The 27,176-nt window shown below is 37.8% G+C and overlaps 2 protein-coding genes across 2 annotated transcripts; both read right to left on the bottom strand.

The window, feature by feature from the left end:
- Positions 1–624: 624 nt before the first annotated feature.
- On the bottom strand, positions 625–17,080 carry LOC306993742 (N-acylneuraminate cytidylyltransferase B-like; the record flags this gene model as incomplete). Its single annotated transcript, XM_079603740.1, has 9 exons — positions 625–839; positions 1,869–2,034; positions 12,072–12,243; positions 12,575–12,669; positions 13,019–13,152; positions 13,424–13,579; positions 14,796–14,938; positions 15,383–15,611; positions 16,915–17,080. 9 exons carry the CDS (start codon positions 17,078–17,080, stop codon positions 625–627), a joined length of 1,476 nt encoding a protein of 491 aa, XP_079459866.1.
- A 6,357-nt stretch (positions 17,081–23,437) lies between these two features.
- On the bottom strand, positions 23,438–26,228 carry LOC306993971 (N-acetylneuraminate-9-phosphate synthase-like). Its single transcript, XM_079604202.1, has 6 exons — positions 26,016–26,228; positions 25,194–25,409; positions 24,995–25,094; positions 24,369–24,523; positions 24,003–24,269; positions 23,438–23,903 (listed from the first exon to the last, which is right to left on the bottom strand). The coding sequence occupies exons 1-6, from the start codon at positions 26,145–26,147 to the stop codon at positions 23,715–23,717; spliced, it is 1,059 nt and encodes a 352-aa protein (XP_079460328.1). The 5' UTR covers positions 26,148–26,228; the 3' UTR covers positions 23,438–23,714.
- Between the last annotated feature and the right edge of the window lie 948 nt (positions 26,229–27,176).

Below are 27,176 nucleotides of genomic sequence, written 5' to 3'. Positions count from 1 at the left end.
AGTAACATTGCCCCTTCATGTCTATTAACTATCATTAGAGTATTAATAGAGCATTAGTAGACTGGTAGGGTTAGGGTTAGAATAAGTTGGCATGTAGTTGCAAAGTTACTTATAGTCAGTAGAGTGTCTGTTGGAGGAGCATCACAATAAAGAGTTTGCAGATATTAAGCAGACAGTCTACTAATACTCTAATGAGAGTTAGTTGACATGTATTTGCACAGTTACTTATAGTTAACAGAATGTTCAAAAGGGACCATCAAAATAAAGTGTTGCCAAAATAATTTTTTGGGTGAACTAACCCTTTAACTAATGACTTATTAGTGACTTATAACTATACTGCTGCAGAACACGGTCCTTCAAGACATTGATATGAGGACATTTCCTTATCACATAGCAGAAGATTAAACACTAAACCATAAAATGATCTGCAATATGCAAATGAATATTGAATTTGAAGAAATTAGTTCATATATAAAGAGAGATATCAAGTAAAAAGATAAAGTAGACTACTACTGTTTTTTTGCTGACAGACACACAGGTGTTTTATTAATTCACATTAGATTCAAATGTCATGTTATAACAGCAACACAAACTGACTGTTTAAAATTGAAACTAGAATACATTTCAAAAATTAGCCCTGTCAATGCGATCCTGGTTCATGTGTGACATGCTCTTTTTCTTCAGCGTCAGAATGTACTCGGCAAACTCGCGAACGGCTCCGTGGCCGGCGGGTCTCTGGCAGGTGTATTTCGCTGCGATGAGATCTGCCACAGGTGCGTCACATGGGACGCCATTCAGCCCCACCTGAGACAGGATCTCTACGTCTTCAGCTTCTGAACCTGTGAGGGAAAACATCACAGACTGCTCAACAGAAGAAGAAAAAAAATTGCATGTGGTTTCAGGTTTATTTAAACCATTTGTTTGGACGTTCCTGTATCTTCCAGTGTAAAACACTGCAAAATGCTCTAGATCAAAGCACCTCCCGATAATTTTTAAACATGTGTAAAAAATTCGGGGGGTCGGCCCGATTTTCACCAGCGTATGCTGTCCCCATATTGCCAAATCATACACAACCAAAGTTTTTATGTTGAAAGGAATGGTTACTGTTCTCTGCTTTTCAACAAATCACACAGTTCTGTAATTTTTCTATCTGAAGCTATTGCCTGCAACAATGAAAGCTCCAGTCTCTGTGTTTAGCACGAAAGCTCACGTGATTGCCACCGGCTCGGGATAAAATTCGTGCAGGACAATCGTGCCGTGTATACCAGCTGTTTTGACGCGATTATCAGTTTAACTGACTCGTAAGGTGTGCAATATCTCACGACCTCCCGAGTGTTCGTACTCGCACCGTGTAGGGCTACACTGTAAAAAAAAAAAATGTTGGTTTAACTTAAAAAAAGCAAGTTACCTTGTTGCCTTAAAATTTTGAGTTCGTTGTAATTAAAATTTTGAGTTAATACAATGAAGAAGAATGGTTTAATCAACAGAAACTCAAAATAGTATGTTATCTTCACACATTAGTTATCGAAGTTGATTTGACAAAAGATAAAAAGTTGTGATGACAAATCATGAAAATGTTTTTACAGTGTACGCTCGCCTTTAACTGACAGCCTGTGATACATAGATTACAATCTAGATTATTGTTTTATAATTTATTATAAATTAGTTCATATATATAGTTTTATAAATTAGTTAGAGATAAAGTTGAACACCGCTGTTTTTTTTACTCACATACACACATTTCCTGATACTGTGAATCTGCTTTGAAACAATCTGATTTGCATATAAAGTGCTATATAAATAAATTATAGCCTACTTGACATGCTTAAAACTGGTTTAGCTGGATGTTTAACACTCTCGTCTCTCACCCATGAAGGCCACTTCATCCCAGCGCAGTTTCTTCTCTTTCATCAGCCGCTCCACATCAAGCCCTTTCTGCTCCTTTCCAATCCTGAGGCCACATCCGACCCGCTGGGACACTTTCTCCAGGAGACCCCTGGACAGCGGCTCATTCACGTTGGATATGAGGATCACCTGATCAAAGTTATGAAACATGAAATCAAAATGATCACGGTTTACTTTCTTAATACATGTTCTTCTGCTCTTAATGTTGCATGCTTTTTGCCAGATTTTTTTTTGTATGGTATGTCATTTATGCATATCCCACAATTTGCATAAAAATCACTGAAACAAATAGGTGGATGGAAACATAGCTACTGTAAATTATAAGATTTTTATTTATTTATGTTTTTACATCCAAAGACTGTACATTTGACAGTATTTTAATGTCAAATTATACTTAAAATGTCCAGTTATATTTACAGTTTTTTTACTATAGTAAGGGAACATTTAAGGGTTTCTCGAAACCTTCTTAACGCTACGTCGTTCTTAAGTTACACCTTAAGCTGTACCTTATTGTTACTACGTGTTTCCCGAAATGTAGTTAAGTATACCTTCTATAAGTCATACGTTTGGAAGGTTGGACTGGATCACTCTTAGCTTTACCTTATCACTTTTGCAGATCTATACCATAGACAGTATATCAACGGTCTATACGAATATAATTCTGAAGTTTTAATACACCCTGACAGTGTTCAATTAGACTAATTCAATACAATTGTCATTACACTGATTATTGTTAGATTTTTTATTATAATATTATAATTAAATTAATTATATTATCCAAAGGTAGATCATTAAAGGCTTAATGGTCTATTTAAAGGGAATGATTGTGGTGGGGAGTTTGCTCAAACTATGGCAGCGATACAGCGAATAGTTGTTCTAAAAGACGGTGCTGTCTGCGGAGCGCTTTCTTTTTTTTCTTTTTCTTTTTTTTATTGCAAACTTATACATAACAACAAGCTCAGGGATGTTAAGCAAGGATGTATCATTTACAATGAACAAACAATGATACACTACAGAAAACATGAATATCCTGGATTTGCATACATCAAATGATGTAAATATACATACACAAAAAAAGAAAAGAAAAGCATAACAATAATAATGTTAAATCATATCTTTGAATAAATCATCATAATGCATCAAAAATGTTGCACTTTTTTTGTTATTTATAAGTTTAAGGGATGAAATAAAAGAGTTAAGTTCAGCAAGAAAAAGAGGAAAGCTTAAAGGAGACTTGAGCCATTTTTGCTTGTGGATGAAGAATTTTGCATACAAGATAAAGAAATTAACAATATATTCAAGGGACCGCAACTTTGGGTTTTCATAATAAAAGATAACCTCTTTGAGAGTGAAGGTGTGGGTCACATAGGACTAAAAAGAAAAGAGCTTAATTCAACCCAAAATCTATTGGTTACATTACAATTACAAAATAAATGGGCGGCTGTTTCTTCAACAAAACCACAAAAAGAGCAAGTTTCATCAATATCAGAATATTTAGAGATGGATAAGTTAACAGGATAGATTTTATGAAGGATTTTATAATGAATTTCCTTAACTTTGTTGGATACACAAAATTTAGAAGGCAAAAGCCAGGCCTTTTTCCAATTTACGTTTGTTACAAGGGATCCCCAATAGAATTTACCCCTTTGAGTAATCTTTCTCTTCATTTGAAAAATTGTGCGAATATGTCTGTTGTTGCATTTACGATCCAAAAAGTCAATACCGCCCAAGCGTAAGGCTGGATAAACACTGTTAACTTTACTGAAGTTAAGATGATTTTTAATTAACTGGATTAAGCCAGCTGGGATAGCTTTTTATCAATGTATTATATTCTTTTGGTGGAACAGGAAAATTATGGAAATTCAAAAATTGCTTGTAAGTTAGAATATGACCAAAATCATCAAAGACAGATAGAATGCAATTAAAGTTATTGTTGAACCATCTAGGAAAAAAGAGAGACTTTTTCCTGACGGTTATATCCGCGTTGTTCCAAAGGAGAACTTTGTGGGGAGAAAAGCTATGGACAAAACACAATTTCCACGATAGAAGGCATTGTTGATGAAAGTTTGATAAGGAAATGGGTAACTTGCCAGGCAAAAAGTTACACTTTAATAGGAAGGACAGGCCACCAAGTTTGTTGAAGATATTATTAGGAATGAAAAACCATAACGACACCGGGTTCACAAGACATCTTTTCAGCCAGTTTACTTTAAAGGTGTTTATAGTATCAGCAAAATCCAAAAAGTCAAGGCCACCTTCACCTCTGGAATTAGAGAGTACTTCTTTTTTTAATTTGTGAGGCCTATTTTTCCAAATGAAATCCAAAAATATTTTGTTAATATCCTTTATAGCTTTATCATTGATAAACAGAGAGAGAGCAGGGTATACAAAGCGAGAGAGCCCTTCCACCTTAGATAAAATAACTCTACCGTATAATGAAAGATCTCTCTGAAGCCAGATGTTGAAGATGTTTTTAGTTTTTATCATTTTATCAGCAAAGTTTAAATGATGTCTGGTAACTGGATTTTTAGTGATATGAATACCTAGATATTTTACACTGCTTTTAACTGGGATACCTTCCAATGATGTCTCATCTGTATCATGAATTGAGATAATTTCACATTTCTAAATATTGAGTTTTAGACCCGAGGCATATGAGAATTGATCCACCAATTCCAGAGCATTAGGTAACTGTTTTTTATCCTCCAAAAATAGTGTGGTGTCGTCGGCTAGCTGTGCAATTTTAAACTCCCTATCAAATATAGAAATTCCTACCAAACTCTCCTTTTGGTTAATTCTTAGACAAAGTCATTCTGTGGCTAAAAGAAATAAAAACGGGGAGATTGGACAGCCCTGTCTGACACCACGATGGATGTCAAACCTTTTGGACGTGTCAAAGTTGGCGATCACTGAGCTGTTGATATCTCTATAAAACATGGTTACAATATCAATGAATGATTTACCAAATCCAAACAATTCTAGAGTGCGGAAAATAAATTTGTGTTCTACAGAATCAAAAGCTTTGTGAAAGTCAAGAAAGAGTATGAGACCATCTGAATTAATTAGATTAGAATAATCCAGCACATCTAATACTAACCTTATATTATTAGATATGTGACGGCCTTTCATGAATCCCGACTGAGATTCAGAAATAATGTGATCTAGACCAGTACTTAATCTTTCAGCATAAACAGAGGCTAATATTTTATAATCTAATGTTAACAAAGTAATAGGCCGCCAGTTGTCAGTCAATAAAGGGTCCTTGCTTGACTTGGGTATAAGCGATATAACTCCCTGTTTCATAGTAGTGGTCATCTCTCCCTGACTAATGCATTCCTTATACATATGAAATAAAGGCAATTTAATAAGCTCCCAAAAGTGGAGATAGAATTCCACTGAAAGCCCATCAATTCCAGGGGATTTACCTTTTTTCATTGAATGGAGAGCTTGCTTAATTTCATCTATTGACAAATCAGCATCACAAATTTGACTATATTCACGATTAATAATGGTAATACGGTGTTTAATTATATCAATAAATTTTCACATAAGTCATAGTTAAATTTAGAGGTATAAAGATTGCAATAAAAATTGGTAACAAATTCTGATATTTCTTTTGGGTCTTTAGAGGTAACTCCATCGATGTTAATGCTGAAAGAGCTTTCCTCTGACCGTTTCTCTTTTCCAGGGAAAAAAAATAGCTAGAATTCTTCTCCCCCTCCTCAAGCCATTTTGCCCGAGACCTTATATATGCACCTTTGGCCAACTCCAAGTAAGCTCTGTCAAATTCCAGATTTAATTTTTTTATTTCCAAATTTTCTTCTTCTGTAATCTTATCTTTAGCTAGTAATACATTAAGTCTATTAATCAACTCAGAATAAGTTTTATGTTTAATATCTTTAAGTTCCTTGCTTCTTTTAACTGCAATATATCTAGCCTTATATTTAAAAAACTCCCAATTTGTTTTATAATCTCTGGTTAATCCGGTAAATAATTCTTTGGTAAGATTTATGATACTATCATTAAATTTGTCTTTTAACAAGGCATTATTAAGTTTCCAATAGCCCCTCATTCTCGGGTTATCATTGACGTCACTCAATTTTATTGCAATTAATTTATGATCTGATAAGGGGGCAGTGACGTGAGAAGCATCTTTTACATAGTTAAGGATACAAGATGAAATTAGAAAAAAGTCAATCCTAGATCTAAGAGACAAGCTTCTATTGGACCAGGTAAAATCTTTGGTAGAAGGATTAAAGAAACGCCATGCATCAGTAAGGGAGAGATCGGAGCAAAGGGAAAAAATTAGATCATTATTCATCCTGCTATTGTCACGACACACACAAGGGAAAAGGTAGGATCCAATAGCAGTTTATTAATAGGGTAATCCGTACTCACAGTCAGTCCAGGCAAAGGTCAAAATCCAACAAAGACAATCCAAAGAACACAAGAACAACAGGAACAGAAGTGTGGGGACAAAATACAAGGACTCCGTGACAAACACTGAAACTGACAGGGTATATATACACAAGTGCTAAATTAGGTGACAAGAAACAGCTGAACACAATGAACACTAAGTGACAGACAGGATCATGGGAAATGTAGTGAGAATGTGGATGACACCGTGGGGAAGAGGACATCTAGTGGACACCAGGAATACACAAATCAGACACTGTGACATAACCCCCCCTCTACGGAGCGGCTACCAGACGCTCCAAGACCCACAAAAAACAAACAAAACAAGAGTCCAGGCGGGAGGTGGAATGGTGGAGGATCAGGGGGAGGGATGGAGGGCCAGGACCATGAAGGGGAACAGGAACAGACACCACCGGCTCAGGAACTGCAACAGACGCGGACACCGGCCCAGGAACTGCAACAGACGCGGACACCGGCTCAGGAACAGACTCGGCGGGCGTGACGTGAAGCTCGGGCGGGGCCGGCAGGGCGAGAAGCTCGGGCGGGGCCGGCAGGGCGAGCAGCTCGGGCGGGGCCGGCAGGGCGAGCAGCTCGGGCGGGGCCGGCAGGGCGAGCAGCTCGGGCGGGGCCGGCAGGGCGAGCAGCTCGGGCGGGGCCGGCAGGGCGAGCAGCATGCCTAACCGGCGCATCAAGGGATGGCAGTCACCTCTGGGATGGTCTCTGGGTTAGGAACCACCAGACGGTCCGTTGAAGAGGCCTTTCTCCTTCTCCTCCTCCGTCTCCGGACCACCGGAATCGGAACAGCAGACACTGGCTCCGGCTCTGGAACAGCAGACACTGGCTCCGGCTCTGGAACAGCAGACACTGGCATGTCCAGGATCCGAGCCAGACGCTCCAAATGGTCCATCATTCCCTTGGCGGCCCCACCAATAGGCATCTCTAGATCTGTCTCAAACTGGGCAGACGGGACGTGAACAGTCTCTGACTGGGCAGACGTGACGTGAACAGTCTCCGACTGGGCAGACGGGACGTGAACGAACTCTGGCTGGGCAGACGGGACGTGAACAGTTTCCGACTGGGCAGACGTGACGTGAACAGTCTCCGACTGGGCAGACGGGACGTGAACGAACTCTGGCTGGGCAGACGGGACGTGAACAGTCTCTGGATGGGCAGACGGGACGTGAACAGTCTCTGGCTGGGCAGACGGGACGTGAACGAACTCTGGCTGGGCAGACGGGACGTGAACAGTCTCTGGATGGGCGGACGTACGTTTTCCCCTTCTCTGCCCGCGATGGCGAGATGGTGGCTCTAATCCGTCCCTCACCAGTCCAGGGACGAAGGGGGGCCAAGGTGGAGGGTGATGTTGGCCTTGTTCTCGACCACCTCCTCCTCTGTGACCTCCCCGGGTCCCACGAAAAATAACTAGGCGGGTCCCCTCAAAACAATCCCTCCTCTCCCGCTCGATGGCTGGGGAAGAGAAGTTGGAACACATACCGCTGGATCCTTGCATTGACGGAGTCCTTCTGTCACGACACACACAAGGGAAAAGGTAGGATCCAATAGCAGTTTATTAATAGGGTAATCCGTACTCACAGTCAGTCCAAGCAAAGGTCAAAATCCAACAAAGACAATCCAAAGAACACAAGAACACACGAACAACAGGAACAGAAGTGTGGGGACAAAATACAAGGACTCCGTGACAAACACTGAAACTGACAGGGTATATATACACAAGTGCTAAATTAGGTGACAAGAAACAGCTGAACACTAAGTGACAGACAGGATCATGGGAAATGTAGTGAGAATGTGGATGACACCGTGGGGAAGAGGACATCTAGTGGACACCAGGAATACACAAATCAGACACTGTGACAGCTATCAAGTCTAGGGGGGTATCTATCCAGGTGATCGTCCATACATTCGTTAAAATCTCCACCCAAAATAAAATAAGCATTATTATATTTTGTGTGTAACCTTTTAAGCTTATCCACTAGATGAGAGAACATTACTCTATTGGATGCACGCGAGTTGTATCCATATACACAACAAGCTATAAAAGTGGCGTTATCTTGTTTTATTACAGCACAAACCCATCTGCCTTCATCCGAACGTAAAGTTTCTAATACAGTCCCTTTAAACCGATGTAACATTATAGCAGTCCCAGCCGAGTGGTTGCTGCCATGGCTAAAGAAAATTGAGTTTCCCCATTGCGTCCTCCAAAATGTAACATCTGTTTCCCCTGAATGAATTTCTTGAAGAAAAATAAGATCAGCTGCACTTCTTTTACAAAACAAAAAAATTGCTTTTCTTTTCAGATTGTCCCGCAAACCTCTAACATTTAAAGTAACCACCGACAAGGAGTTAAACGTATACTCCATAACAAGAACCCCCAAACAAATTGAGAAAAATAACAAAAAGATTACTTACTTTAGACTAAACTACCTAAATGTAAAGGGAGAGGTGGATAATAACCCATAAAGCACATTGTTGTCGAGGTGATAAACAACTAAGGAGATTAACAGTGAGGTAGCAATATGTAAAGAAGAACAAATATAGTTACCTTCATTTGTTTACAATTTAAGTGTTTATAATGTTAGTCCAGATTCACCTTTTCGACTTTTGCATGAGAAAAGTTACAAGAGCAAGCAGCAGCTTATCTTACATGACATCAGAATAGAAGATTTGTTTCCCATCAATCAAAAGCAAATGAGTTGCGAAAGGTTGCCTTCTTGCCCTCCTCCCTGGCCTTCTTCACGAGAGGCCACAGCTTGTCCCGCGCTGCTCTATCTTCAGGAGACAGAGGCTCCGAGAGACGCAGTTTATTATTAATTAGAAACTTGCAACCTTTAGCAGCACTCCAAATGATGTCACGAATGCGGCGCTGTGAGAAGAGAATTATGATCGATCTGGTCTTTCCATCCGCCCGCTTCGGACCCAGACGATGAACGATATCGACACTGTCCTGGAGCCCGTCTCCGACTCCAGGTGCAATCTTCCCTAAGATGTTGAGAACCACACTTCGGACATCCTCGTTGTCTTTTTCCGCAACGCCGTGCAACTTTAGAAACCATCGCCAACTGTAACACTTGCTTTCAGCGATTTGTTTTCCTGTCTCAGAGCATGGACCTCAGATTCCAGATGATTGAGAGCCTCTTTATGCACGCCAACATCCAAAACAAGCTGTTGCACTGTCGATGTTAGACTTTTGACTTGTTTGGAAATTGCCTCTGTGGTAGTTTCAACCGCTGAAATCTTCTGGAGAGCTTTTTCTAATTTTGAATCAAGCTGACGAATAGCCGCCAAGACATCCTCATTTCCGTTTCCACTAGATTCTGCACGTTTAGTTTTTTTTGCAGCTGGTTTCTGAGGAGTATCCGAGAGGGATGCAACAACAACCTCATTCTCAAAATTTGGACATGTGTCAAACCACTGCGATTCGGTATCTTTCTGTAGTTTAAAACCAGCTACACTCGATGCTGAATTCTCAAACTGATCAACTGCGTCAGATGCGTTGGAAGACATGGTGTCAAGCCAAACTTGTTTCACTTTCTTCTTGCCTCTTTTTCCCATGCATAAAGAAGTCAAAACAGACTCATATAACTTTTTTCACTTAATTTTTCACGTTATCACCAGTTTAATTAATAGGTTATATCACCACTTCACCTTCGTTTCCCTGAAGAGCAAAAATACACTACCACGTACACCGCCGCCATCTTGGCCTCGCTTATAATGAAGTTCTACTTAATAGAGCTGTTCGTCATGACGTCAACTTGTAGGTCAAACCGGAAGGCTAAATCCTGCGTAGCGCTTTCAAAAGCCAGCGAAAGCTGTCAGTTACGTCATATTCGGACGCTAATTGTTTCTCATGGGCTCGTACGGTATTTAAACATTTACAGAGGTAAGTCAGTGATTTTATTGCCGTCCGAATCCATAATGTCAGCATTCCTTGGCCAAATTACTGTTTTTTGACAAACAGGTCGTGTGGTAATTTAATTGCCGTCTGAAAGCACATCTCTGAGTTTACAATAAGAGATTCAAAACTCACTGTTTAAATCCTTTTTGATAACTACCGAGCACCGTACCTATGATGTACACTTATTACTGAAATGCTGGAAAGTAGCTATTTACAAGAACAATATTTGATTGCAGCTCCACCTCGGCGAACAAAAGTGGGAAAGAGAAGAGAAGCACGTAAAAAATGTAAATGTTATTGTGGCAGCAATATATGATACGATTTTAAAATATGTAGGCTAGCTAGGCTATTATAGTTTGGATATTTTTTTAAATAATATCCCATTAATCCTAATAAATGCAATTTCAACTAATTCTGAAGTGCTTCTTTTATAAAGAACACCGCTTTCTCACATGACGCAGTGAAGCAGCCCCTGCATGTGTAAATAATTGATTCTCGAGCCATCGAGCCGCAGATTGAGCAGCATCGCCACGGACAGCGCCAGCAGTAGATCGCCACGGACAGCGCCAACGTCGCACGTAAGAAGGTATATCTTAAAGGGATAGTTCACTTTGAAATTAATTTTTGATATGTTTTAGCTTGCCTCAAGGGCATCCAAGATGTAGGTGTCTTTGTTTCCACAGTATTTTCAATTTTGATATTTTTAGGTAGATATTTAGATATTTAGATATTTATTTTCAAACCGTTCTTGTCTGTCAGTCATATCATGCAGGTATATGGGGTCCACCTCAAAGAGCATGCACAGAGAGGTCCAAATTAAACATGATTTAATGGCTCGTAAATGTAAGTACACATTGATGGCCTACATCATCATCATCAACTAGGATCACATCAACTAGAAATACCAAGGGTTCACTCAAAGCAAGGAGAGTCCGCTTTTAGCTATTATGGCAGCCGCAGCTGGAACCAGCTTCCAGAAGAGATCAGGTGTGCTCCTACAGTAGCCACATTCAAATCCAGACTCAAAACACATCTGTTTAGCTTAGCATTTACTGAATGAGCACTGTGCCACTGTGCGTCCGACTGCTTGCACTGTATTTTATTTTATTTTTTATTCTAAACTGTTTTAATTATTCTTATATCTTTTGAATATTTTAATTTCTTCTATGTAAAGCACTTTGAATTACCATTGTGTATGAAATGTGCTATATAAATAAACTTGCCTTGCCTTGCCTTGCCTTGCCTTGCCTAAGACACGAAACGAGCGGTTTGTGTGAGAAAACGAACAGTATTTATATCGTTTTTACCTCTTGTAACACAGCCACGTCCAAGTGATCTGAGGGCGCGAGCGCATCCTGGTGTGTGACGTGTGTGCAGACTGGTGCATAGATGTATACACTAGACGTCGCCTTGGCTATGGCAGTTCATTGGAACGAATGTCTTTAATGTGACATCTAGTGTATATATATCTATGCACCAGTCTGCGCACACGTCACACAGAAGGAAGCGCCCGCGCCCTCAGATCACTTGGACACGTACATCTTGGATGCCCTTGAGGTAAGCTAAAACATATCAAAAATTAATTTCAAAGTGAACTATCCCTTTAAGCAGCTTCCTAATGCTTAGCTTCCTCGGGGAACACGCCTAGAAATGGTATACCTTTAGTTGAGTTATACCTGGCTTCAGAGTCTTCGTAGCGCGCAAAGAGACAACGTTATCGGGAAACGCAGCCCAGGTGCTTTAGTATTTTTACAGTATTATACTGTTAAAATTATTTTAATTACAGTGTAAAGGTACTAAGCCCCATCATAATTTGGCCCAGCCTACACAACTGTACCTCTATATCTTCTCTCTTTAGCATCTGTACGCCTGCCACGTCTCGAGCATTGATGGTCACAAGATCCTCTCCAGAAACCGACATGGATATCTGACCGTTGGTCAAACAGCCAGACACTTTACACAGAAACAGCCTGACCGCCGCTTTCTCCTCTCGGCCGAAGTAGCCAAACCTGCAGAAAAGGGCAGCGTTTCTATCAGCAATTCAGCATTATTGTGTTTTGTCGCAACCCGATCACACTAAATGCGTCTCTATAGCACGTATTGTGTTTATCGTACAATTTATATGCGAAAATGAGGTTGGTACACGCATGGGTTGGTTAGGGTAGTTTAGTAGTGGTGTGGGGTGCGTGTGTATTACACGGAATGAAGTGCGTATCAAATGCACGCGAAAACTGCGTATCATATGCACGTAAAAACGAATTTCCGCGTATAAATTGCACAATAAACACAATGCGTGCTATAGAGACGCATTCACAAACAGAGTTTGATGAAATACTCCACCTCAGAACTCTCTGCTCAGCGACAGGCCAGTCGATGTCCACGTCGATATCAACGCTGTGCTCAGGCAGCATCTCATAGTAAGCGATCTTGCCCAGCTAAAACACACAAAACAGATCAAAATATCTGACGCAGAGCGTTTGAGGCCATGAGCTCTCATGGAGAGTTTTACACATGGGACATTTGTTTTTTTCCCTGGTATAATAACACTTGTTATAATAACACGGCCTGTGGCTGTTGTGACGTCACACTGCTCATGATTTATGGGGATTAAAAAACAAGGAGTGAGTGGATTTGTATCACTATAGGGTGGTTGTGTGTACACACACTGCCAACACACATTTATGTCCAAACATTTATGTCCAAAAAGTGAATTTTGCATAATAGGTCCCCTTTAAAACTGAGAAGTCAAGGAACAGATTTGTCACCATATTTTGATAACTGCACCTGTTTAAGGCCGTTTTCCAGGTCTTTTCTCTTATAAAAGTAGAAAGATCCATTTTCATAGAGTTCCCCAGGCCAGTCTTGGCGTCGAGGTCTGTGCGCCACATCGATGTTCAGAGAAGTCGTATTCTTACCCTCTAGTTACAACGAAAGATAGTGAAGAACGTGTGAACCTTCAGATGTAGTTCCAGCTTTTATGACTGTCACTAAACATAAAACCTTTCATAGAAATATTTATAATATTAATGTGACATTTTTGCTTTTATAACACGCTGTAAAAGCAGTGATCATAAAGGATTGTGCGATAACAACATATGGAAAGTCCTTATTTGCCTTATATTCAAACAAAGCAAAAATCTGCAATCCTTTCCTTATGGGGGTTTGTGAGATGTTTTCGTGAGACTGTACCGTTCTCGTTCACCTCCTCCCACCGAAACTGGTGTCTGCGCACCACTGAAAACACACAGTCACACCCCCGTCCCGTGATCATCTGTAGGGCTTCTCTGATATGATGAGGGTGCAGACATGGAGACGTGGCCTGAATATGACAGACGATGTCCACCTCTAAAACACAGCCACAAATGACAAATAATAATAATAATAATAATTAATTACATTTATATAGCGCTTTTCTGGGACCTCAAACGCTTCACATATGGGGGAATCCCCTCAACCACCACCAAGATACAATAAAGATGGAGGCCTTTCTGTGCCGTAAATGGTTTTGTTAACACTTTACAATAAGGTTACATTAGTTAACATGAACTAAGAATGAAAAATACTTTTACAGCATTTATTGATATTGTGAACTAACATGAACAGTTTGATTTTTATTATCTAACATTAACAAAGATTGTAACAAATGTGACACTTTATTTTACAGTGTCCTTGTTACACATGTTACATGTTGTTACTATAATAACTATAAATCATGCATAATTACATGCAACTAACCCTACAACAAACCTAATTCTAACCCCAATCCTATAGTCAGTACACTTAGTTAATTAATATTACTACATATTTTAATATTGTACATATTTTAATTGTTTGTAATTGCTTTATATCCCAGGTCTCCCTCTTTATATTACACAGATTTATACTTATAAAACATCTCAACATTTCAACAACGTCCCTTGTTATAATTCGTACTTTTTGCTTACTAAAAATATGTACGATTACATATATTTGCATGGAAAATTACATTCAAAAAATGATTGAAAGTATATACATTTCCTTGCTAAATATACTATACAAGTTCTAATTAATTCTGCAGTGCTCAACAGCAAGGTTTTCACACACACACACAGACACACACACACACACACACACACACACACACACGTTGTGTTTTCATGTTTTTTTTTATACTGTACAAACTGCATATTCTCTCCCAATACACCCTATCCATAAACCCATCACAAAAATCTTTTTACATTTTTACATTTTCAAAAAACATCACTTAGTATGATTTATAAGCTGTTTTCCTCATGGGGACTAAAACAGGTCCAATGATTTTGGATATTGCCATCCTTGTATATATATGGATTACGGGAACTATAGACTTAATGGTTTTTATTCTGTACAAACTGTACACATTTGTACACACACACGCACATTATTAGCTTATATTTTTATCTACATTCCTCAGTTCAAAACACATAGGAAAATATAGTATAGGCTAAATGACAAAACTATTTTTAATCTCATAGGCTGTCAGCAAGTTAGATAATTTGCAGGCATCAAATGAAAGTAAGATGATGCTGAAGGTCTGTCTCACCGGGTCTCAGTCGGATGAACTCCTGGATGGTCTCCAGAGAGCTGGAATAATCTTTGGAGACTTCAGGACTGCGACGATGAACTTTCGCACCCCAGACTTTTGCGACACGCTCAATTTCATCGTGATCTGTGGAAACCCACACACTGACACACATAACATCACTCATTAAAGAAAAATTACTCAATTTTCCTTATTATTCGCCGCGGAATAATAAAAAAAAGAGTAGCTGACGGACTGCGCCTTATTTTCTCGACTTCTTTAAGTAAAAAAGAAAAGAAAGAAAGGTCAGAATTGTGAGAAATAGGCTAAACAATTGCGTTAAAAATTAGTTAGAATTGCGAGATAATACACCGCAATTAGCTTACATTTGTATTGTTTATTCGTCGCGGAAATTTCTGACATTTAAAAGCATAGCTCATTAGCTCATTTTAATCTTAAACATGACGACAAACTTAGGCTACAGCCTTTCCACCACAAACATTACATTTATCTCCCAGTTTAAGTGTGTTTCATTCACACATTGAAGAACAAAAATCAAATTAAAGCCATAATATTAAAATAGTTAAGTAAAGCTGAAATGTAGTTGCCTGTCAACGACTCCAGAGTCCAAGACAGCTCTCAGAACCCATCCGATGAGAGGAACACCGGCCAGATTCTTGATGTTCTTCAGAGGGATTCCTTTACTGCCACCCCGGGCCAGAATCAGAGCCGCCCGGTGAGGGAGTCCAGAGGACGGGGAACCGACACCCGAACTCACCTGAGCCTGAGCCTGAGCCTGTGCGAACCTGTGGCTCTCCATCGCGCTGAGACGCAGAACTGAGGCGTGAGATTCACACTCACGGATGCAGATTGGACACACTTTTTTGAGAATAATTGTATTTACTCGTTAGATTACTAGTTTGATAGATTTAAAAGCATATGTTCGATCAGAGGCGTTTCCTATATGACAAATACTCAAATAGATTGTGTTTATTTGTGTTTATCTGTTCATTTTTGTTTTGCTACTTAACAGGGACCCAGGAATAGACTTTTGTCAGTGGACATTATATTTTAGTGAATTTTTAGTGAAGACACCATACATGTCACATATGTCACGTCCTGTAAAGAGCACATTCACGGCTTTTCAGAGATACCAAATGTTTGGAGGTTTCACCATGAAAACAACTTCTCCTTGGTCTTTATAAATGTCTGACATTAGGGATCAAATGTAGCACTCTTATGGAAATATGATAATATCTTGTAATTCTAATTTATATCGGACTACTTTTCAAATTGTATTTCATAAACCAACATCTCAGGAAAACGTTATGGGGTTTCAAATCAAAAAAGGACTTTCTGTTACAGAACAGGGCATTGATATCATACATGTTCACTAGAGGACATCAGGACTTACAGTTTTTTTTCAGGCGCTAGCGTTTGTCCAGCCAGTTGTCACATTTTCAAAACTCTAAACACAATTAGCACAGCATCGGTCTTTTGTGGCCATACCATTCACACATTTCATGTCGTTTTCATACAATATGCAGTCAGTGAACACATTTCCATAATGCTTACATTTTCTTAACAAATAAACTATACCTCCTAACAAAATGAAGGATTGTTTTTGTAGTATTTATGAATGTTAACACACAACATCCCACAATAGCAAAAACAATATTCCAAACCTTAGATACAGTATAAAAACCTCTGCTTCTGCAATGATCAGTTCAAAAACATATCTCAGCTGATAACAAACAAACAATTGAATAATTGACACAGAGCTGATTTATGTTGGGTAAACTGGGCCAACCACAGCTGATACCAGTCTGGCTTAGAGTGGCAGCTGGGTTTATTTTTTTCTATTACATTGACACTTATACAGTAAAAGGAGGAGAAGGGAGAAGAGCAGGCCCAGTGAGATATGCAGTGAGCCAGTGGACCCTATAATACCGAGCGCATCCTTGCCTTTCTCAATGATCTCCACCAGCGCCTGGTTCCAGAGCAGCGCCTGGTTCTCATGAAAACATGAGGACCTTTTTAATTACCTGGGACAATGTGGCTTTCCATCATTCTCAAGCAATAACAACATGGTTTGAAGTCCACCCAAGACTGGTAAGTCTCTTCCTTCCACCCTATTCACCTTTCCTCAACCCCAGAGGAGTTTGTTTCTGCATGGGGGGAGGTTTATGACCATCAGCCACATGACCAGATGTCCCTCCTTGAAGCCATGGATGCTGGATGCTGGATGCTGGATGCTGGATGTTGGATGCTGGATGTTGGATGCTGGATGCTGGATGCAGGGACATCACAGTTCTTGATTACATCGCCTTGGATAATATCAGATGTGATGTTGATGAAAACATGTGGCCTAACCCTGAAGATCGCAGAGATTAGATACAGTAATGTTGTGCTCTTTTAGTACTAAAAAAAAAGTACTAAAAAAAGTACTTAAAAATTTTTTTTTATCTGGGCTTTTTTTGGTTCAGAATGCTCTTGTGTGTTTCATGGATATTTTGTTCACTGTAAGCAATACTGTAAAACTTTTTCTGTTCTATCATACCGTGTTTCTACTGTACCTCCTGTAGTAAACAGTAAAGGATTTGCTTTTACTGGAATGCTTTTGAATGTGAACATTACTACATGTGGACATACAGTTCCCAACCAAGAAACATAAAAGTCTATGCAGTTTTTGTAATGTCAAGAATAGCCAGTATTCTGAAACCTGGTGTACTTTGATTGACTGCATGTACCTTGTGAAGTGAAAACAAGTGTTATTCTTTGACAGAATAATTTCATTTTGAGTCAGATTTCCAGTGTTTTGGTAAAGTTAGTGTGTGCAGAGAAAGATGTGTTCTATTTTAAAATGAAGAGTTAGTATATATTTAACAAAATGTGTTTTTGAGAAGAAAATTATCCATTTGGCCAATTGTGTTTTGTAGGTGTGAGTCTGTGTTAAGAGTTTAGAAAAAGTATCTGAAGTATGGGTAAGCGCTTGCTAGTGATTGAAAAAAACTGTAAATCATGTTTAATCGACACATTACAGTAATGTGCAAATTAGATATGTGTATAGATACATTGCATTGAATGGGAATATTCATTTTCTATCTATCTATCTATCTATCTATCTATCTATCTATCTATCTATCTATCTATCTATCTATCTATCTATCTATCTATCTATCTATCTATCTATCTAGCTCTCTCTATATATATATATATATATCTATCTATCTATCTATCTATCTATCTATCTATCTATATATATATATATATATTTCTATCTGAACGAACGAACGAACGAAAGAAGAAAATTGATATTTGTTCACGTCATCATTTATATTTTCTCACTCACCACACGAGGGCAGCAGTGTCACAGTTTTTGCTTAATCAAAACAGAACAGTGTTTATGTGCTTGATATAAAACTGATTTATATGATCAATTAACTACGCTTTTGCCCTATTATTTCACTGTTTTTCTTTATGTGTATCATTTAAATTTTTACTTTTACATGCAGTTTTTGGTGAGCCTTACGAAAAATAAGTATACTTCATGTTCATTTTATGAAACTTAAGTAATGTTCAAGTATATTTTACTGTAAGTATGTTTTATGTAAGTGTACTAAATGTAGTAGTAAACTTGTAAGTGCACAACTTCACAACTACAATTCTCATTACTGCATCTGTACTACATGTGAACTTGTATAAGTAAACTAGTATTTTACTAGTATTTTTTTTTTTTTTTCAATTGCTTTTTTTTTCTCAATTGCAGTTTTTAATTCGATCCCCGGTCTGACCAAAGTTAAATAATTAACAAAAAAGTGATAAGATACGAAACAAAAGTGACTAATATGACTTCTGGATATGTTCTAATCTCTAACAGGAAATGGTTTATCTTTGTTACTGATAATTGTAGCCTATTGTTGTGCTATTATTTATGAATGTTTAGTAGGCCTACTGATATTGGTTTCCATTTGTCTTATAGAATCACACCTATCCAATAACTTAAATCCTCAAGTAAGTCCTGATAACCCAAGCCATATTGGTTACATAACAGAAGTTGTGAAGAGTTTGACAATTTTACTGAGAATCAACTCATCAGTTTTGATCAACAAGTCATGTGCATTTAGTCATTGTGAAAATTGTAGACAATTGTACTTACTCTTTTCTTTTGCACACACATGTGCCAAAGCACATGCAATTTGCTTAAATCAATAAGAAATTGAAATCTGATGTGAACAAGGAACACTCATTTTTCAGAGATCTTATTGTTTTGAAAAAAAGTCTTATTTGAAATAGAAGAAATTTTAACATCTATGCTATAAAAAAAATAATATATTTATATATATAATTAGGGTCTAGGGAGAAAAGGGTGGTGTACAAAATAGGAAGTCAGGGGGGATTTTATGGGAGCCTGTGGGAGGCAAAAAACATTGTCTTCACTGGCTTCTTTAAATTTGTGTTGCTACAATTAACAATTCCATATGTATAAACAATATGGCGCAAACTCGATGAAATTAGGCTAAGCCTCCAGTTAAACAAGCTTTGTACAGTAGTGGGTGCAAACCAAATACATACAGTAACCAAATTTTCTTTAGGCCTACATTCAAAAGCAGTATGTTCACTGCAAACAAGGAAACTTCACACTCCGCAATGCTAGTGCAAACACTCAGCGTGAAAACAAACAGGCCCTATACATTCACCCATATATAGCATTACATGAATTTACATTATAACCAAATAATCAATAATCCCAAGTCACAGGACCAATAAAATGAACTAGTGAAGGCAAAAAAAGCCTTTAAAAGTGGTCAATAAATTATGAATTACACAATTATACATTCACATACATCTAAATTCTTGACATATTATGTACATGTTCAGTTTTGATAATCTGACGTACATGTTTGTAAAACTTATTTTATAAGTTATAAATGTATTTATTTTTATTATTTTGTTTTGATTGCCATGTGGGGGAAATACAGTAAAAAGTTATATTTTAAAGATAGTAAGGTAGAACATATACAACATTCAAAAGTCTGGGGTCGGTATGGTTTTTAGATGTTTTTCAAAGAAGTATCATACCAAGGCTGCAATTATTTGATCAAAAATACATTAAAAATAGTAATATTATAAAATAGGATTACAATTTAAAATAATTTGTAATATTAACAAATTGTATATTTGTTAATAACGTTTATATTTGAATATATTTTATATACCGTGATGGTAAAGCTAAATTTTCAGCAGCCGTTTCTCCAAATTTTCAGTGTCACATGATCCGTGATCATTTTTTATCCAGGAATATTTGATGAAAAAAAAAAAAAAAAAATTTAAAGAAGCTGTTTTTGTAACAATGTAAAAGTATTTAAGATCACTTTTGATCACTTTTCCCATTGAAAGTAATTCTTTTGTGAAAAGCGTGAGCATGGTTCACAAAGTTTGAGTCCTGCTTCTATATGCTAATACACAACTGTATTTCGTCAAATATTTACATACATTTTTGTGGGAGTACGAGACAAATAATGGCTGTAAAAAATGAAAATAATAGTGAAAAGCCCCACCACACTTAGCCACTCCTATATCTGCTCAAACACGTTAGCTTATGACAATCATAATTTTGCAGCAAGTAGAGCCCTTCACTGCCGTTTTTATTTGAATAGATTGGTTTGCCTACTTCTCTAGTGTGTAGACATTATGAATTATCGTTGGCTTGACTATTTGTATATGTACACCTGGAACTGAGACAAAAAAGTTATGCAATGTCCTCCTAATGATGAAGGTACAGTAGGCTATAGTTTCCTAACACTCTCAAGCTGTAACGGAATTTTTTTGGATTGCGATTTAAAATGCTATTTGTTCAATGTTTACTGTGCCTGTTTGAAAGGTTGCACATGTTTGCCAAAAGATTTGTGATTGTATCAAAGTGACTATAAAATAATAATAATAGACCTAAAATGATTCTCCTTATTATTATTAATAATATTATTATTACTACTACTACTAGATAAAAACATTACATAAAATAAATATTAATATTGTAATATTCCACTGTAAAATTCAAAGATTAGAGTACTTTAAGAAAATATATAAAGAAGAAGAAGAATTATAATATGTATGGCTGTCTTAATCTCTTTATTTTCCAATGTTAAACCATTTTGGTGGAAAACCACAGGTTATTAGTATTATTAGTATAAGTTTTGGAAGATTGTTGGCATATGTTGTGTTCCCAAATGTATGTTATGAGTAGCTATGTTATGGTAGCCTATGAGGGGATATAGTATATATGGCTTTTTTTCTTCTTTTTTTTTTGCCAAAATGAGTGATGATATTTATATACAGGTTTATTAAAAATAGCAACGTTTTGTGTAAAACTCACATTAAAGAAGACATTTCGCAGTTGGTGAAAACATAAATGTGCCATAGTTTAGGCTGGGCTGCTGGTAACACAGATTGCTACCATCAACTGGAAACCAAACACTTTTGCTAGCGCTCAAATGAATAGTTTGTGCATGAATGACATTTGGACGATGATGACATTTATCCAAAACGGGCCGGCTATATAAAAATGAAACATCCCTGAATTTATTTAAGCTGGACTGTGACTTTCTTCTGGAAACAAAAGCTTTATTTTCTGCTTTAAAACAATCTGTATTGTAAAAAGCGCTATATAAATAAATGTGACTTGACTATTTTGAATGAAGTTCCAGTCAGATCGCGTCAGTAAGACACATTTAAACCCTAATGCTCAAAATAATTAATTGGTTTAGGACAAACTTAAAATTAGTAAAGTCAAATTAACTGTTATGAGTATTTAGCACTTTCTTTTTCTTTCAAGTTCACAGAACTGATATATTTTAAGTTAACTGAACTGATTCATTGTTTTGAGTTTTATGAAATTATTTATTTTAATTTAGATGAACGTCTATTTCCCAGCATGCTTTGCCGATGGCACTCGAAAGGGAGAGTAAATGCTAAAATGAAGTGTAATATCATGTTTTTTGTGTGCAAGATTAATGTTAAGTGGGAGATTTAGTAGTGATTCATGTTTTGTTATGCTAATTTAGAAGTATTTCTGTTAATGTTGGTTTTAGGATCACGGTGACAAGTGGTGCATGAGCTTGATTTGAGAGCAAATAATACCTTTATATTGTTGCGATCATACAGCAAGTGCTTCTGTATAACATACTATTTCTAATATGTTAACAAATTAGTATGTTGACAGATTAGCTTGTTAAAGGTTTATACTACAGTAATAAAAGTGTTCACATTGAGATTACATGGAAGTTTTAAGTTAATTGTATGAATAAGTGTACTCAAGTACTTAAAGTTAAGAATAATTCAAATGTACAAGTACTTAAATAAAAAATGTTTTGCATTTTGCCAACGACACAGTTCGATGCAGGCTTTTTAGAGAGACTGATAATAAGGTTATGCAGTGCCGACTACATAGGAAACTGTTAAAAGCATTGCACCCTTATACATTGTATTATGGTATTGACTACCTGTATAGTTTTATTTGGAGGTATACGGTTTTGTACGTGATGACGTTACGTTTTACGTCATCTCCTTCTAAAAGTTGTGAAGAAGAGTGAACTTTAGTGGAGTTTATGTTCAAGTGAAGGTTGCTGAATAAACAGCACTAAGCAACGTTTCGTTTTGTTTTTCCTGCACGCGAGTGAAGGTGAATTGCGCACTCGGATGCTCAACAGAAACGACAGCAATGTCGCAACACACAAGTGTCACACAGTAGCTGCGTTTACATGGACCCCAATAATCTTATTGTAATCAGACAAGCACAATTTGAATAAAAAAGTTTTTAGTTTTTTTATGTGAAAAAAAATGTGATAACATTATAAGGGAACTCAGAGAACCTTATAAAAAATACAGTTCATGACCCCTTTAACAAAGAGAATAAGACGGCTTTATTACCACACCAAATAAGCACGGCAGCCTCATTCTTCTGGTCACAGTGGTGTTTGGCTTACTTTGTTTTCACTTGGACTTCTGGCTGTCATCACATTGTCATCACACTGTGTGTGTGTGTGTGTGTGTGTGTGTGTGTTTGTGTTTGTGTGTGTGTGTGTGTGTGTCTGCCTGTCATCACATTGTCATCACACTGTGTGTGTGTGTGTGTGTGTGTGTGTGTGTGTGTGTGTGTGTGTGTGTGTGTGTCTGCCTGTGATCACATTGTCATCACACTGTGTGTGTGTGTGTGTGTGTGTGTGTGTGTGTGTGTGTGTGTGTGTGTGTGTGTGTGTGTGTGTGTGTGTGTGTGTGTGTGTGTGTGTGTGTGTGTGTGTGTGTGTGTGTGTGTGTGTGTGTGTGTGTGTGTGTGTGTGTGTGTGTGTGTGTGTGTGTGTTAAACTGCTTCATCAGGCAAAGTTTTCAATCTTGTTCGTGTTTGCAGGTTCCCTATTAGCATTTGGTTTAAATCCAAAATATTGCCAATATAGGTGCTTTTACATTTCACTTTGATATTTATTTTGTGTAAAACAAATAACAGTAGGCTGTCTTAAAGACTCGCATTTGGACATTAAATAATAATTCTACATTTCATTAAGGAAATCTCTGTGGTTTGAAGTACTTATTGGCCAAAACATATTTTGGAACACAGATTGGTCTAATAGAGACAAATATGAACAAAGACACAAGAGTCAAAGTTTAGTTGAAAGAAAGATATTTAACGTAGTGTTCATTCACCAAAATTTCAAAGACAATCATCTGTGAGACAGGTTACAATATTTAGCAAACTTATAGGAAGACATTAGGCATGTGCAAAATCAAGACAAGAAGTCATATTTACATGTTTCTGATGTCAAAATAATAAAAATGTCTCCCTCATGAAAAATGTGATTTAATAATGACTGATTTTCTATATTATTATTAAAATTAATAGAAGCATAAGATAAGACCCCCTCATTGCCTCTTTAGTTTTTATCATCAGCCTTTTATCATGGCATCAGTAATGGTGGCATCTTCCTCCAGGTCCACGGTGATTTTCTTGCCAACCAGTTTGAAGATGTTCTCTGGTCTCATGCCGTGCGGTTCGGACACTTTTACTGTCAGCATGTCGAGAGTTAATGTCTCGCCCTTCTTCAATGGTTTCCGGGCCACCACTGACTTACCCAACTGCAGGAAAGAACATAACCATTGTGACCATAACCATAACGAATGACTTTTGATCATTTTTTGGTTTAATAATCTGTCAGAATGAGTGTTTTATCTGACCTTGCTGTGACAGGAAGCCTCACAGGGCAGCATCTGTTTGACCGGCGAACCCATTGCCATCTCAACCGTCCTGATGGCTTTCACCAGATCCGCCAGCTCCGCCGGCTCCAGTGACGCTGCGTGGTCACTGCCTTTCCAGCTCTTATCCAGGGTCACATGACGCTCCAGGACCTTTGCCCCGAGTGCCACAGCGGCCACAGACACATGGATGCCCGCCTCATGCCCAGAGTAGCCGATGGGAATGTCCGGAAACTCCTTCTGGAACTCCTGCGTAGGAAAAAGGAAACCGAAACATACAAAAATACCTTCATAAACAGTCATTTTATGGAGTTGATGAAGATGAGAATAAAGTGATTTGTGTCTTACAGGGATCAGGCTGAGGTTGACGTGCTCTATTGGCAGCGGATAAGCGCTGGTGCACTGCAGGAACGTGAAATTGGGATTGTGCTTCTTGACGGTTTGGTAAACACAGCGCATGGTCTCCATAGACTGCATTCCACTCGAAATCACCATGGGACGACCTACACAAATACACCAAAACATCAGCTTCAAGACATGGCAGCTTCTGGGAGAAAATCAGGTCAAAGTTTTAGTCATTATCACATTACACACATGCCAAATTCTCTGTAGACTCAAAGCCAGCAACATGAAACTCCACACCAGGATTTCTAGGTTTCACTGGCTCTGCTCTGTGGCCAATCAGCACTTTCAATACCTAATTTCTCAGGTGCTCCAGAATAACTGACTTCAAGTGCACAAGAGAAGCTTCTCAGATTCAGTTATCGGTTGGGCTTGTACTTTTCACTGGGTCACTGTCACTGTCTGATATATTACCGGTATGTAAATAGAGGAACATTGTGACCTTGGCAATGACAAACTGATAAACCTTTGTCAAAGGAGAACGAGTTTTTTGCAACAACACTTTTGAGTTTATGTAACGACAGCTTCTGGACTTTTCGTTTGAAATGGGTTTCAACATCAGGGAGTTTTACCTTTTTTGGCGGTTTTTTCCAGGTAAGGGATATTGTTGGTGTCAGCTGAGGCAACTTTAAAAAACGGCACATTGATTTCATGAAGAAATTCTACAGCCATCTGATTGAGGTAGGGAGAGGAAAAGTTATGAAATGCATTTTAATCTGGGTTTAATATGCACATATTCTCTTGATATAATAAACATTGAGATTTGTTCACCTCATCCATCCCTGATGCAGTAAAGAAGATGCCAACTTCATTGGCGAACTGTTGCAGTTCTCTGTACTGCTGGTGACTGAACTCCAGATGGTGTTTATGAGCCCCGTAGGTCGGGCCCCAGGCGTGAGGGGACGTGTAGAGACGCTCCAGAGCGGGCTTGGTGAATCTGTGTTCGATCTCGCTCTTTTGAAACTTGGCACAATCAGCTCCACAGTCCTGTGTGGAGGTAAAGTAGGAAGTAGAAGTGGATTTGGTTGACAACAAAAATGAGTTTCACCATATAAGAAATCTAAACGTTAATTTAATGTGATACAATGTGTGAGTTATAGCTCGAGTTAAACGTCCCCTCTTAATTATTGACCTGATATTTGAAAAAATTATATTTCCGGAGTGAAATTACCATGGTTACTAAATAGATGGGGTTCTAAGTTTGGGACGGTTCACACAGAACACGTTTTTGCAGTTAAAAACGCTGCAAATGGTCAAACACGTCCGTCTAGCATGTGTTTAAATTGAAAAACAATGGAAAAGTAGCTCAGTGGAATGGAAAAACGCGTTCTGTGTGAACGGCCCTCAGTATGTTTCTCTCTCCTGTTTCCACGTCATTTCTTCTGTTTAGAAAAAAAGTGTGGTAAATCATTAGTATAGAAAAACAAAACTTTAAAAAAAAGTTTTCTCAAATTATAATTCATTTGTATTTTTTTCTATATGCAAACTGGTGTTTTGGGGGTTGATATCTACATATCTCACGGTTTTCCCCCCATGAAAATAACCGACATCAACACGGTATCAGACTTCACATCTGATAAAGCTGTACTTTACCTTGGCCATTCGGATCATTTGTTTGGCGATTTCTAAGTCTCCCTGATGGTTCTGTCCAATCTCAGCGATGATAAAACAGGGGTTGGAGCCCCCGATTTTCCTTCCAGGACAAAGTTCAAACTCTGCAGCCATGTTATTGACTAATTGTTTAACTTATTTAAGATTAAGAAGCTGGAGATGTGATCACAGTGTTCTGGCATCAAGCAAAGGGGCCGGAGAGAAGGACACGCTGCCATTTAAAGAAAAGTGCTCCACCCTAACCGCTGACAACCCCCACCCACACACCACATATATCAAGGCATACTTTTAGTTTGGAGGTTGATGACCTGTGTTTGCAGGTTCCCAGGAAATGCTTCATGATATTTATTTGTGTGTTTATTCATTTTTACAAAATGGTCTGTTGAGGTGCCATTCACACATGAAAAGTTGGTTGATAACAGAACTGCGGAAAAAAATAGACTATAGTCAACATTACTTGTTTACATAGGATATATGGTGTATTTTTTATATCATGTAAGTTGAAATTTAGTTCAAGTTCATTTTATTTATATAGCACATTTTACAACAGCCACTGGCTGACCAAAGTGCTTTACAGAACAGCAAAATTAAAAGAAAATAATACCTGCATAACAACACAATTATGTATCGCTTAAATTTAGTTTGATAGTATTTTGCCATGGGAAGCCAAACTAACTTTATCTAACATTTTCTTATATGGAAATTGTTTATTTCCTACCAGTTCATCAGGCTCTCTATTATTTATATATCTTGGAATATTTGAAGATCAGGTTTTTCCAGTCAGTCATCTTAAAGGGATAGTTCACTTTAAAATTAAAATTCTGTCATCATTTACTCACCCTCAAGTTGTTTCAAACCTGTATTAATTTATTTCTTCTGCTGAACACAAAGAAAGATATTTTGAAGAATGTCAGTAACCAAACAGTAGTCTGTACCCATTGACTTCCATAGTATTTTTTTTTCCTACTATGGAAGTCAATGGGTACAGACTACTGTTTGGTTACTGACATTCTTCAAAATATCTTTCTTTGTGTTCAGCAGAAGAAATAAATTAATACAGGTTTGAAACAACTTGAGGGTGAGTAAATGACGACAGAATTAAAATTTTAAAGTGAACTATCCCTTTAATAGCACACATATTAG

Source organism: Phoxinus phoxinus (assembly GCF_949152265.1).
Source record: "Phoxinus phoxinus genome assembly, chromosome: 25".
In the NCBI taxonomy this organism is placed as follows: domain Eukaryota; kingdom Metazoa; phylum Chordata; class Actinopteri; order Cypriniformes; family Leuciscidae; genus Phoxinus; species Phoxinus phoxinus.
This window is presented reverse-complemented; position numbering and strand designations above follow the sequence as displayed.